This window comes from Drosophila suzukii, chromosome 3 (assembly GCF_043229965.1).
Source record: "Drosophila suzukii chromosome 3, CBGP_Dsuzu_IsoJpt1.0, whole genome shotgun sequence".
Lineage (NCBI taxonomy): Eukaryota > Metazoa > Arthropoda > Insecta > Diptera > Drosophilidae > Drosophila > Drosophila suzukii.
In genome coordinates, this window is record NC_092082.1 from 31825107 (window position 1) to 31840191 (window position 15085).

The 15085-nt window shown below is 44.5% G+C and overlaps 1 protein-coding gene across 1 annotated transcript in view; it reads right to left on the bottom strand.

Moving 5' to 3' along the window:
* The window catches only part of LOC139352732 (endoplasmic reticulum aminopeptidase 1), a 524301-nt gene that overhangs the window by 290560 nt on the left and 218656 nt on the right, over positions 1-15085 (bottom strand). The window contains exons 4-6 of the mRNA XM_070995362.1: positions 12355-12605; positions 12026-12299; positions 11883-11962 (exon numbers count right to left, since the gene is read on the bottom strand). Coding sequence (XP_070851463.1) covers positions 11883-11962; positions 12026-12299; positions 12355-12605 — 605 coding nt within the window. The remainder of the gene's footprint in view (positions 1-11882; positions 11963-12025; positions 12300-12354; positions 12606-15085) is intronic.

Here is a 15085-nt window from a genome sequence, read left to right on the forward strand (position 1 = left end):
AGGGCCCAGTGTCCAACGCGATCTGTTTGCTGTGTGCCTACGCTTTAGAATGTACAAGTTCGCATTCTCAGCGGACATCGTTAAAATGTTCCGCCAAATATGGGTTAACGAAAAGCACAGAAGATCGTTTGGAGAGAGGATCCATACGATCCGATTAAACATTTCCAATTGTGTACGGAACGTCATGTGTACCCTTCCTGGCGGTACGAGTCCTGGAACAACTCGCTGTGGATCATCAAGAGGAATACCCGAATGCTTCAAAAATCCTACTGGAAGATTTTTATGTCGATGATGTTCTTACTGGGTCAAACAATGAGGATGAACTACGTCGAAACCGAGACGAGTTGATTCAGCTGATGTCGTGCGCAAATCTGGAACTCGTGAAATGGGTATCCAATACCTCATTCATACAGAAGGATGATTCTGACGCACAATCGTCGCCAGTTAAGGTTTTCGGACTATACTGGGATCCTGGAAAAGACATTCTAACGTACAACATTGGTCTAGCGGCAAGTCCTGACTGCACAAAGAGACAAGTTTTGTCCGACGTCTCCAGGATATTTAATCCTCTTGAACTCTTAGCACGAATTGTAATACAGTTTAAGATTATTTTCCAAAAACTCTGGCTCTTAAACTTGGATTGGGATGACCCGCTCCCAACCAAATTAGCGGACAACTGGCTGAAGTGGAGAGCAGATCTAGACACTCCATAAAAATTCCAATTACCACGCTTCGTTGCCAACGACGCAGACAATATACAGCTCCACGGATTTTCGGATTCTTTAACCAACGCGTATGCTGCTGTGGTGTACAGCAGAGTTACAAATGACGACGGATCCATCTCTTTATCTTTTGCGGCTGCGAAGACAAGGGTGGCGCCACTGAAACAACAATCCTTGCCACGCCTGGAGATTTGCGGAGCACTTCTTGTAATCTAACTCATTCGTTCGATCTCTTCTGGATTGCGCCACAAGAACATAACTGTTTTGGCCTGGTCCGACTCATCAATAGTGCTCTCCTGGTTATTCTATGCACCAGCCCAACTAAAGCCTTTTGTTGGAAACAGAACCTCGGAAATCTTTGACACTATTCCTAGGAAGGCCTAGCGGCACGTAGACTCCAAATCAAACCCAGCTGACTGCGCCTTCAGGGGTCTGATGGCTGCTGACCTCATCGACTTCCATAAGTGGTGGAATGGATTTTTGTGGCTACGGGACAAGGATCAATGCCTGGTGTCGACGTCAAACATTGTAATCGATAGGTAGAATAAGTATTGTAAGGAAAACCTAGTATTTGTTAAGTTATCCGATCTCGTATGGATTTCTTGGCCGCCATTTTGGAGAGCGCTGAGGCAGCGCCATATTTGGACCTGTTGGGATGCAGCATTCTCCCAAGAGGAGTTCACGGCTGAGAGGAGGGGAAGCCACCCCTACAGCAACGCAAGCAGATCAGCAGCCAGGGAGTAGTGGAGCAGAAAACCGGTTGCGAGTGAACAAAACCCCCGCGGCGGCCATTTCTAGCCCAGTCACTACGGTGACTACAGTAGCGTCCCAACCCAGGAATACTGCTGTCACAGCCCCTCACGTCGGACCTTTTGAAAAGGATTGCGACGTTGGAGGAGGAGCTGATGCAGGTTAAAGCCCTGAACAGTGCGAGCACCGCCAATTGCGCGCCAATCGTAGTTGACCCAAGCGCAGATGGTGCCAGTGGAGTGGAGCGTCGGTGCGGCCGCCATCTTGGAACGGACCGCCATTAGCCACATCTAACGGTGAGGCCTCAACTAACGGGGTCGGGCCGGTCCCACATAACGGTGTCGGTGCGACCAGTGCGGACTGCGCGCTGCCGCCGTCTTGGAGTGGACCGCCATTGCTAACGACTAGCAATCATCTTGTGGAGCCACTGTGTGCTACAAGTGTGGCGCAGACAGCGCATGAATTCGTGCTACCGGGCGGGAGCATCCACAACGTGGCAACAGCATCGCCATTTGTCGGATCCTACGCCTCGATGACGCCGAATGGATCCCAAGCAGTGTATGGGCCAAGGAGGCTTCCGGACCTGCCTGTTCTTGGAGGGCAGCCCGAGGAGTGGCCGATCTTTAACTATGCGTTTGTGGAGACGACCCAAGCATACAACTGCACAGACTTGAAGAACAACCAGAGGTTGTTGAAGGCGCTGAAGGATGAAGCACGCGAGACAGTGAAGTCGCTGCTGATTCACCATGGGAACGTCAGCGCCGTGATGGAGCAGCTGCTCTTTAGGTTTGGCCGACCGGAGCAGCTTATACGCAGCCAGCTGAACAGCGTGCGAGAGGTGCCGCCGATTTCGGAGCAGCACCTGGCGAGGATCGTTCCCTTCGCAACCCGAGTTTGTAACCTCACGGCCTTCTTGCAGTCAGCGATGGCGGAGCAGCACCTGCGGAACCCAACGCTAATGGAGGAGCTTGTGACGAAGCTTCTTACGAGCAAGCGAGTAGACTGGGCCAGGCCCGCTGCATCGATCAAGCCCTTTCCCACTGTAGCGCACTTCAGCGCGTGGCTACAGGAGTACGCAAACGTCGTGTGGACGTCGAGGGAAAGGAGCCAAAGCGTCGAGTTCTGCATGCGAGCGTCGACCAGAACGGATGCGATCAACAGGATGATCGGCATGGAGGTTGTCCAATCTGTTGGGGGCAACATGGTGTGACGAGCTGCAGGGAGTTCATTGGAGCTTCGCCACCGGGTAGGTGGAGCATGGTGAAGAGGCATCTGCTTCACATGCTTACGGAGTGGCGAGTGCCAGATCAACGGATGCCGTAGATTGCATCACCGTCTGCTAAATGGCGCGGACGAGGAGAGAAGATGGCCGACTCAGCGAGGTGGCTTCAGGAGCCACAACGGAGGAAACCAGCAGTCAGCAGTTTTCAGACGCGGCCCGGTCAGGAGGTCTTCGCCACGAGGTGGTTACAGGGACCACGAGGGGAGCCAGCAGTCGGCTGTCCCCAGAAACAGCCTGGAGAGAAGGGCCCCGCAGCCAGCGGAGACGCCCGTGCAGAGGAACTTAAGCTGCGTTGACACCGAGAGAGGCCGACTTTTGTTCCGTATACTACCAGTAACGCTGTACGGAGTTGGTCGCCAGGTGGACACATATGCGCTCTTGGATAAAGGATGAAGCCCACTCGCCACGCTTTGAGCCTGAGTCTGCCGATGCAGACGTTAGGCCGACGACATGTTCAAGGCGTGCATAAGGATGCGCGTCTGCCGATGAACGTGGTGCCTAAGTTGCTCATCGGACTGGACCATGGACATTTGGGATTGCCACTTAGGTCGAGGCGGTTTGTCAGAGAGGGACCAGTAAGTGGGCAATCGACTACGCCGTCACCGAGGTCCTGCCTACTAGCCGTGTAAATGGATGATACGATGGAACAGATGGTGGAGGACTACTTCGAGATGGAAAGCTTTGGTGTTAAGCTCGCGCCACAGGTCGCAGCCAGCGATATCACGTGGGCACAAAGGATCCTCGAAGACACAACGGTGAAAGTGGGGAGTCGCTACCAGACGGGATTACTCTGGAAGGACGACTACGCTGTGCTGCCACGGAGCTACGAGATGGCGCACAGACGGCTGATCAACGTCGAGAAGAAGTTGAAGCGCAACGGGCAGTTGGCATTGGAATACGATCGTATCGTCAAGGATAACGTATCCAAAGGATATGCAAGGAAGCTGCAGCAGGATGAGGTCGCGGTCGAAAACCAGAACAAGCCCGGTAAGTTCCGGTTTATCTACGATGCTGCAGCCAAGGTTGGAGGAACCTCGCTAAATTCTGCGCTGGACAAGGGGCCTCAGCATTACACGCCCTTGCCAACTGTGCTCTGAGTCTGCGGTGATACCAAGGAGATGTTCCACCAAGTGCTGATCCGACGCGGGGATCGATGTTCCCAACGATTCCTTTGGAGAGATGGCAATGACGATCGAGACCCGGATGTGTACGAGATGAACGTAATGACGCTTGGAGCAGCCTGCTCGCCGAGCGCTGCGCATTATGTAAAGACGGTAAATGCCCTGAAGTTTCGGGATTAGGATCCGAGGGCAGTCAAGGCCATCTTCATCCACCACTACGTCGCTGACTAGGTGGCCAGTTACGCTACAGATAGCGAAAATATCAGTGTATTTACCCGAGTGAAGGACATACATGCGGAAGCTGGACTCGAATTATGGAAGCGCCGTTGGGAGATCCTTGGAATGCGCTGGCAGGTAGCCACGGACGGCTTCAGATTCAACGTGGAGGCTACTCCGAGTGCCAAGTAGCGTTCTAAGTGGAGATCGAGTCCCTACAAAGAGGGAATCCCATTTGGATTCCTGTGCTGCCTGATGATTACAGCGAAGCTGTTGTTAAGAGAGATCTGGAGGCAGAAGATACAATGGGACGAACCACTACCGGATGAGATAGGCAAAGCCTTTGCGGCCTGGCACAGGAAGATAAACGCCGTGGGACAGTTCCGATGCCCACGTCACTATTTTGGGCATGGAGCAGCTCGGACCATCGAGTTGCACGTGTTCGTGGATGAAAGTCAATCTCCATTCGCGGCGGTAGCCTATTGGAGGGTCACGTACGAGAATGACAACGTGCTGGTTAGCTTCGTGTGCGCAAAGACGAAGAGCGTGCCGATGAGAACGATGTCGATCCCAAGGTTGGAGCTGCAGGCAGCGGTTCTTGGAACCAGACTGATGAACACTGTCAAGGAGGAGCACAGTGCGGACATCAGCGAGACGGTGTTCTGGACGGACTCAAAAACGTTGCTGAGATGGATCGACAACACTCACCGCCGGCACACCGCCGGAATCGTCGAAGGTTTCCCAATGGCGATGGGTACCTACAGCTGACAACGCAGCGGATGATGCGACGCGGTCGCAGAATTAGGCGGACCTTAGCCCGGAATCACGTTGGCTAAGCGGACCCGCATTTCTGATGGAGCCAGCGAGCGGCTGGTCGGCGCCTGAGGAGGGAACCGAGCGTGTTCCAGATGCGCCTGATGAAGAGGAGATGTCCAGTGAGTTTGCATTGGTGGCCGCAAATGAATTCGCCATTCCGTTCCAGAGATTCTCGAGCTTCAGCCGCCTGGTGAGGACCACAGCCTGGGTCTTGAGGTTTGCGCGTTGGTGCCGCAAGCAGAGAAGCGAGCTCGAGGAGTACGGACTCACTGCAACGGAGTGTGAGGCCGCGGAGAACTTGTTAGTCAGACAGGCCCAATTGGAATCGTTCCCCGACGAGATGAGGTCGGCGGAATGCGGAAACGACGTTGCCAGCTCGAGTGAGATTCGAGGTCTGGCGCCTTACGTGGATGAACTCGGAGATCTGCGAGTTCATGGCAGAGTTGATGCCGCGCTGTGCATGCCGTACAGTGCGAGGAGGTCCGAAATACTGTCAGACAGGCACAGTCACTTTCAAGCCCAGATGAAACATCAAAACGTGGATGCGACGATTGCTCAGATCCGGACGAGGTTCTTGGTCACGAAGATGAGACGAGTGCTGAAGGAAGTAATCCCGTCGTGTAACGAGTACAAGTTGCAGCGAACGCGGCCGATGCCGCCGATAATGGAACCCCTTCCAGAGGATCGACTGGAAGCGGGGGGGGATGACCATTCAAGTACACCGGATTTGGGCCACTGCTCGTGACTGTATCCCGTCACAGAGAGAAGCGTCGCCTTGTTCACGTGCTTGACGACAAGGGCGATTCATCTGGAGCTGGCGCATGACCTGTCGACGGATTCCTGCATAATAGCGATCAGGAACTTCGTCTACATAGACTGCGGAGTGATAACGGCAAGAACTTCGTGGGAGCTGACAGGTAGGCCAGGCGACTTGGAAACGTGTTCGAGACGGAGAGGATACAGAGTGAGTTGTCCAGCAGAAGCATTGAATGCGTTTTCAATTGCCCATCGAACCCGTCTGAGGGCGGAGTATGGGAGCGGATGGTGTAGTACGTCAAACGAGTGCTGCGCCATACCCTGAAGGAAGTCGCGCCGAAGGATCACGTTTTGGAGAGTTTCCTGATCGAGGCGGAGAATGTGGTCAACTCGCGTCCGCTCACCCACTTGCCGGTGGATGCGGACCAAGTGGCGCCGTTGACGCCAAACTATCTGCTCAAGGGATCAGCTGACCTGCCGAATACGCCTGGATTGGATGCGGAGGTGCCCAAGGAGGGTTCTACGCGAAAGCAGTGGAGGATTGCTCGCATGCTGCGAGACCGTTTCTGGAGGAGGTGGGTCCTGGAGTACCTGCCTACGCTTATGCGCCGCGAGAAGTGGTGCCGGAAAACGAAGCCCATCCCCCAGGGCGATATGGTCTTCATCTGCGATCCTGCCTTGCCCATACGAGAGTGGCGCAAGGGCATCGTGGAGGAGGTCTACAGCGAAGCTGATGAAGTCGTCAGACGCGCCACTGCACAATGGGCGATTTGTCGATTTTGGCGGCATAAAGTCTAAAAATAAAGCTAGAGACATATTTTTTTTTTTAAATGTTCGTTATATTTAACTGTAATTTCGGATTTTTTTTTTCGACAATTGGGTCACTCCTTTTTTTCCGCCAATAATAAGTGCATTTATTTAAGAAAAAATTAAAAATGTTCAACTAAAATTGAAAGAAAATAAAAAGCTTTATTTTATTATACTTAGACATAATATTAAATAAAAAAGATTACAAATTTTTATTCATATATGTAGTTATATTATTAAAATCTTTACAAATAAGCAGTTAAAAATCTTCCTCATCTAAAACGAACGAATATTCATTGATGTTATCATAATCTTCTTCGTCATCTGTTTCACTATCCATGTTATTATTATTATTAAAATTAAAATTTTCATTATTATTTTCTTCAGATATATAGCATGAACTTATATTTAAGGTTGGAGTTTCCAAAAACGCAATAACTTCTGCAGGAAGTGATTTTTTTTTAAGCAGTTTTGGAGTATTATTTATATTCAAGCTTGAAATTAGAGGGTCGGATGAGTCAATAGATCTATAAAAAACGTCAGTTATATTATTTAGCCTGCAATTTTTTCTAGCATGGGAACGTCGGTCCATTTTATAGAGTTTGTTGCGTGCCTCTGATGCATTTTCGCCCAGGCACCCAACAGGAACTACAAACTGATCCATAATATCTGATCCGTGAACTATAATCTTATGAACTGTTGGGGACATTGGGTACCATGGATACGCCTGCATATACAATAAAAATGTATCGTTGCAAAAACTTCGAAATTTGTCTGTGTTTATGGCAAATTCACACGAAATTGCTATTAATAAATGGTGGAATTTATTTAATAGGACCTCGTCAAACAATGTGATTTCTGCAAAAAGTTTGGTATTTGCAAAGATTCGCCTCGCCGTATTCCCATCGTTGCTGTTACCAGATCCATTCTGTTTTGGTATGCTAATATGTAATCCCATTTCCTTCCATATTCTTTGTTGGATTTCCTTCTTCCGCGATATCATTTTGTTTTTATTCTCTCCTTTTACGTGCCAAGTTTTAATATCGATTCGATATGATATGTTTAAAACGAATTCCATAAACCTGATCCAGGCGTGTAACGGACTAACGCCGTATTTCAAAGAGTCAGGTTTAGGTTTAAAAATTTTAGAACTGAAATCATTAATGTGCATAAGCGCTTTTGGATTTATGGCACATATAGGACAACATTGCGTAGATTTCGTATTTGTTAAAACATTAAGTACCTTGCCGTCAATCAATGTCATATATGTTTTAAAATTAACCGAAATGTTTGCGCTATGTGATTTAAAATTGTGCAAGTTTGCTACTTGCATATCTAAATTATGCTTTTCTTCTTGGATTTTTGCAATGCTTTCTTTAGCGTATTCAATTTTAATCGGCCTGCAGAAGCGTACAGACTGGGGGCTTTTGTTTACCAAAATTAAACGATTTAAGGAATCCACTAATCTTATTGGAATCATAGTTGCCACGAATAGAGAACTGTCGGAAGAATCGGGTTCATCAAAATCGAATTTCTGTTTATAGGAACTTTGACCGGTCGACCAATCAAATCCATAACATGCAATAAGTGTGCACTCTGTAACATTTTCCATTTGTTCCAAAACTTCCTTTTGTAAAACTAAAATTCGTTCAGCCGTATGGCTTAGCAAATCCTGCAAAGAAACCTTTGCAACAGATTCTGTAATTTGTACTCCTGTTGGTCTGCACTGCATCTTCGTTTGTTTTATTGCATCATAACCAGGATATATGTCGTTCCCGTACGCCTTATTTAGTTTCTTAGTATTAATATATTGTTGTTTTGTTAGCCCATTTTCCAATATATAGGCTAAGGCTACATTATTTGACATTTTTAAAGGCTCTTTGTTTGACACATTCTTAATTTTTTTTTCTATATTGACTTCCTGCTGCACGCCGACTGCTTCATTATTTTTTCTTTTTCGCGCAGATGTTGAGGCTGCATGCAGAAGTAAAGGAGTTGACATGTCATTTTCTATGGCAACTTCTAGAGCCATTTTCCTTCTAAGCCTTGACCCGGCCTCTGTATACCCTAATTTTGGGCGTCCTATTTTGGAAGGTGATGAATTTTTGGTATCCTCCATATCGATTCGTATTTCAAAGCTTTTTGAAAACCATTCTGAGTAAATCGACTTAATTTTATCCAGATCTGCGTGATGTTTGCGTAAATACCGTTTAATATGATTTACAAAAATTGATACTTTGGCTTCTATTGCATTCATGTGCGATATGCTCAAATCATCTTTATTTATTTTTGTTAAAATAAACGACGTTACAGCGCTTGCGTTTCGATTGTTGCCGTTCCAAATATCGGCAAGCTCGCTGTTGGTAATCGCAACAACAACTACAAGTGCATTTTTTGTATAAACGGGGGAAAACGGGGAAATGAGATTTTTACCAAATGAAAATAGACATTTAAGTTAGTAACTTGCCATTATTAGTTGCCTGCTCTGGCTTGCTCTTGATATAGAAATACTTCACGGAACACGATTACAATTGTTAAAATTTTAGTTCAAATACAACCAACAACAACACTGGACAAAAACAACAACACAAATATTTATGTACTTTTGCCATAACATACAGATTATATATACCTTGATCTTTGTTTTCCATACTAAATATATATATTAAACTGCATAAAAACATACGCACACTGATCAATTGCAGAAGTAAAATTTTCGCAGTAACTTTTACAATCGAAAGCTGCTTGCCATCAGCTGACTTTAAGAGGCTGCCACATAAAGAGAGTTGCCACCCAGCAAAAAACAAAAATTTTTTTAAGCTTCCTGAAGTGTTTACTATTAATAAATAACAAGGTTTTTTTAATATTCTATCATACATTTTTTGACTTTATGCCACTTTTTTGGGAAAATCGCCCAATGTGCACTGTGCGCGTGAACGACAATGGCCAATCTCGGACAATGTTGCGGCCCGTCTCAAAACTTGCAGTTTTGTATTTGAGTGAAGCGGTTCTTCACGGGGTCGGGGATGTCGACGGTCAAACATTTTAATAGCTAGAAAAAGTATCGTAAGAAAAATCTAGTATTTGTTAAGTTATCCGATCTCGTATGGATTTCTTGGCCCTTGAAGTGTGGGCCTACTAATATCGGTATAGTGAATGCCGCCAAAAAATGTGCTTCTCATTGTCTTGCGAATTGTAGGAGGGCACACTGCGGTAAGATTAAGTTAGTTTGAAGTGTATGAGGCTGATTTGAATTGTTCACAGAATAAAACGCACGTATGCCACGCGCATGCCGCCTTTGAAGTTAACCCTCTCTTCGGACCAACGCGTGTGGGGTAGCCGTTAAAAAGGCAACTCCATATGATGCAAGACTCCAGGTAAAGCTACAATGGCTGTTGCAACTCAGGTTCATCCACTCAATGAGCTGATCGCACGAGTTTCTTCTTGGCTCAAGCTTGTTCACATTGTTGCCTATGTGAAGTGATTCATTCAACGTACACTAAATCCATCCTGCGATAAGGCCTCAAGAGCTCTTATATTTGAAGAGATTAGGGCAGAAAGGATCATTTGTATAAAACACGCGCAACTCTGTTTCCACGAGGACTATCAATTGCTCCTTGCCAAGAAACCCCTAAGGAACCGATCGCAGTTGGTCAAACTTGCACCAATGATAGACGAACACGACCTGCTGAGGGTAGGCGGACGACTACACCAATCGTAATTGTCACGAGAGGCAAAACATCCAGTTTTGCCACCAAAAACGCATTTCGAATCTGATCCTGAAACACGAGCACCGAGTAAATCTTCACACTGGCGTTTCTTCCCTGTTTGTAATCGTTCGTCAGAGATTCTGGATAATTGGAGCACGTAATCTTATTCGCAGAATAACACACGACTGTTTATTCTGCTTTCGTCAACGCTACCACACTGCCCGACAACAAATGACTGCTTTACCCAGCGTGCGTGACACTCAAGCCCTTCCACTTGTCAATACTGGTTGCGACTATGCAGATCCAATCTTTCTGAAGGATGCCAAAGTTCGAAAGCCACGTATCAGCAAGGGCTACATTTGCCTGTTCGTCTGCATGGTCACCTCGGCCATACACCTGGAACTTGCCACAGACCTGACAACAGAAACCTTCCTGGCTGCCTTGCGGCGCTTCATATCCCTGCGTGGCAAGTGTAAAAGATCTACAGCGACAACCGAACAAACTTTATTGGAGCTAGGCGATCCCATAACGAAATGCAAGATATGCTTTCATCACAACGACACAAGGACATCGGCACATCCACTCTGGCGGATGATGTAATTCAGTGGATACTCATTCCCCCTAGAGCTCCTCATTGGCCAGGGAAATGGGAGTTGGCAGTTCGCTGTGTCAAACTGAATCTGCGCCGCGTCACCGTCAATTCAACGCTCACCTTCAAACAAATTCGCACCTTGCTTGCTCAAATCAGCGCAGTGATAAATTCACGCCCCTTATGCTTCACATTGGACCCCGAAAACAACTACTTATCACCCGCCCACTTCTTAATTGGGCGACCGCTTACCACCGTGCCAGATCCTGACTTAAGCCACAACCCTGTGGGCCGATTGGGATATTGTCAAAGCATCCAGGCTATGCTTCAGGGATTCTGGAAGCAATGGTGTATCTGACTACTCTGCAACAACGTCCGAAATGGACGACTTCAACACCCAACCTCTCTATCAGTGTTGTAGTTCTCCTTAAGGAGTCCAACACACCACCAGCATCTTGGCACATCGCACGGGTTATGGAAACCTATCCAGGGAAGGAAAACCTTGTTCGAGCAGTCAAATTGAAAACATCAACCGGAGAGATGATCAGACCTATCACGAAGGTTGCCGTTTTGCCCAGTTCAGAAACTGTGTTTCAGGGCGGGCCGGGATGTTCATGAACGGCAGTCTTTAATAAACACCCTTATTCAGGCACATGATGCCATATCTATCGACATACATATATATATATACCTTTTTTCGTTTCTGGCAACGCTCGATTGAATTTTCTAATTATTGATTATTATTTAGTAATAACTTTTTAATGAATGGTTCGATTTGAAAAATATTTGGCATGTAGAACAAATTCTCTTTACGTTTTTACAAAATATAAAAAAGCGGGGGCTGTACTAGCTTGTGATGTTATAGTGGGCGTAGCACATCGCCGAAACAAACCTGCGCTGTGCAGGAAACCCAAGAATCTACATGTTTAATGCCAACTTTCTAGGTCTTTTAGCTTCCGAGATCTCAGCGTTAGATCGACTCGGCTAGTGATCTTGATCAAGAATATATTTACTTTATAGGGTCGGAAACGCTTCCTTCCACCTGTTACACACTTTCCGATGAATGTTATATATATAAATATAGATATCAGAAAATGTAAAAATTGTACTTACTGCGGAATGGTACGATGCAGTCGAGTATTAAAAAGTGTAATATATTCTTTAGGCCTGGCAATTGATACATTGAAAGGAACCTGAATTCGAATATAAGCTGAGTATTAAATGTACAAGTATATTATTTGTTAAACATATTTTACCTTTATTCCTGGTTCATCAAAGCATGGAAACACTCGACGAGCATAGGTTGGTTTCAGGTTAGTAGCAAAATATACCTCTTGGCCATTATTGGTCGAATTGGTATAATAACTTTTAAAGAGTCCTTCCTCAGCTTCTAAAATATTTCCCTCAAAAGAAATTTCTAGAAGACATTCAGAATCCATTTTCACGTAATCTTTAAGGTACAAAACAAATACATCCTTTCGAGGAAGTCGACCGCCCCTTAAAATTGTAAGGGTTTCGATAGTTGTCCTGCTGTTTATATTAAGTTATAAAAGATACAAAAATCTTTTTTATAAGGCTTACTTACCTGTTTTCCACATTTAATCTGCTCAGATAGATTTTTTTTAGGTCTATCAATAAGTTTGCATATGCATGGAAATGGACCTTTTTTGAATCTGTTATCCATTTTAATGATATTTTCACTATTCCACTAAAATATTGGTTTTCTATTTTGGGTTCAATATAAAGTTCATAGTTCAGGGGCACTACTTCATCCGGCAATCTAACCTCTGATATTGCATGAAGTGTAGAAAGATCGAAGTCCGCTTTAATAATTCCCTAATTTAAAAAATGTAAGCTAATACTTTTTAATTTGATCAATTTTTTAGACAGGCAATGTATTTTAGATATGATTTTGAGTAGTGTGTTTTTATAGACTATTGCAAAATAGATATTTGTTATAAGTTGTAGGTATAATATATCTTATAAAGTAATAAAAGTAATTTGTATAGTAGAGTGTAATTCCTTTACTGCGTTAGAAACTTCTGACTGAAACTATAATAATTCAAGGGCAGAAGGGTGCAAGCACCAAGTTAATCAACCTAGTATGGGATGTTAGTAAAAGCTCTAGTCCGGTATAAAAGACCCCAGCCAAATAGAGAAGACAAACCGAATTTTTTCTGTTCCTCGTGTCCCTGGGTAAGAGGTGATATTACCATCAGCGCAGAGTTCAGACTTGAAGAAGACTGATGTCCAGAAGGACGTCCTGACTGTTTCCCTGAGATTAACTTTACCTTTCCTACGATTGACCTTATCCGGAAGAAATTCCTCCAGCAAACCCTGAAGGACGAAAAGTAATAGTGAACTGCAAATCTGGCAAAGGACCCCAAGCTGGTCGGCAAATTATAGAAAGTGGCCGGCAGTACCGCAAACGTTACTCAATACAGGGGAGATCATCGATCAAAAGGCCGATATCGAGGGTGTTAACAGGACTCTGAAGCTTGTCGTGAAAAATTAAATGCAAATTAGTTTTATGATAATTCGTTGACGTAAAAAACCAATTCTTTATTTTTACACCCTTTACTCGTAGAGTAAAAGGGTATACTAGTTTCGTCGGAAAGTATGTGACAGGTAGACGAAAGCGTTTCCGATCCCATAAAGTATAAATTTTCTTGATCACGATTACAAGCCGAGTCGATCTAGCCATGTCCTTCTGTCCGTCCAAATGAACGCTGAGATCCCGGAAACTAAAAGAGCTATGCTATTGGCATTTGGCATGCAGATTCCAGAGCTTCTTTAGCGCCAGTTTGTTTCAGCAGAGAGCTACACCCACTCTAACGCCCAAAAACCGCCCAAAACTCCTACAGTTTTGATGCTAGAATAAAAATGTTATCTGAAATGTATTGTTGTTATCAATTGACCCAAAAAAAAAGTTTGCCACACCTACTTTGACGCCCACAAACCCCCCACAAACTTCAAAAAATCGGACAACGCGGACACATCGGAAACTATCAAGGATAGAGAATTGGGATTTCAGATCGATTCCGTAGCCTTGTCCGCAGCGCAAATTTGTTACGCGAATATGCCACGCCCACTCTAACGCCCACAAATCGCCCAAACCTGTGGCGCCCACAACTTTCAAGTTAGATAAAATGTACTGATATGTATTAGTCTCGTCAATACCTATCGATTAATCCAAACAAAAGTTCGCCATGCCCACCCTAACGCCCACAAACCGCCAAGGCCTGCGGAGCCCACAATTTTTCTGCTGAAATTTTTTTTTACTGAAATGTATTAGTCTTGCCTATACCTATCGATTGTTTGCCGCGCCCACTCTAACGCCCAAATAACCATATATTGAGATCCCGGGTAGGTGGCGCATTTCAATCTCGCTTTGCTGCTAGCATATCTCCATTTTCCTTTTTCCCTTAAGCTGAGTAACGGGTATCTGATACTCGAGGTGGTCGACTATAGCGTTCTTCCTTGCTAATTTTTATGTTGTTGGTGCTAGACTTTAATGGGCCTCGAATGTGAGGGCTCAGCTTCGAACTTCCTTGTGTTTACTTTACGATTGGTTTACGAGTATTTATCTCAGCAAGTTGGATAACTTTTGAATTTTGTTTAACGATTACATAATTATTTTTTCAAAAAAAAACTTATTCGTTAAAATACTTTTTTAGTTCTTCCCTTTGTTTTTTGATAATAATAAATTTTTGTATTTCTTAATATGTAGAGAAATCTATTTTATAATGATTACAATTAATAATATATAGGCAATATATATTTTCGTATAATTAGTTTTACTAAATTGCTTTAAAATTTTAATATTATCCAAAGAGAGTTTCGAGTTATTTGATAATATATAATAGTATATTTCATAATTTTTTAAGTGGTTTTGTTCTCGTTATTGGTATTAATTAAATGATATTGGTAGTTGCTGACAATATTGTTACAATTTGTAAGAATGGCACCATCTTGGACAATGTTTAATTTTTTATTTTTCTCTCTTATTGTTACCCGCTTAATAATCAGGTAAATCAAGTTTTTTCATTAAGGAAATTTCATTTAGAAAATTCAAAAACCACTCAAAGGTAATTTTATAAATACATTTTTTTACAGAATAACATTTATCCAGGATATCGAAAACGCTGACGACAATTGCTTATAATACCAGTTTACAAAAAAAAAATCGACGAAATACGCCATGAAGGTGATTTTGATTTTTTCGGTAAGGATCAATTAAACAAAATAAACGATTACTTTTATGCTCCATGACAAGCTTTTTGCCAAATATGAAAATGATTTCCTCGTAACTGCAA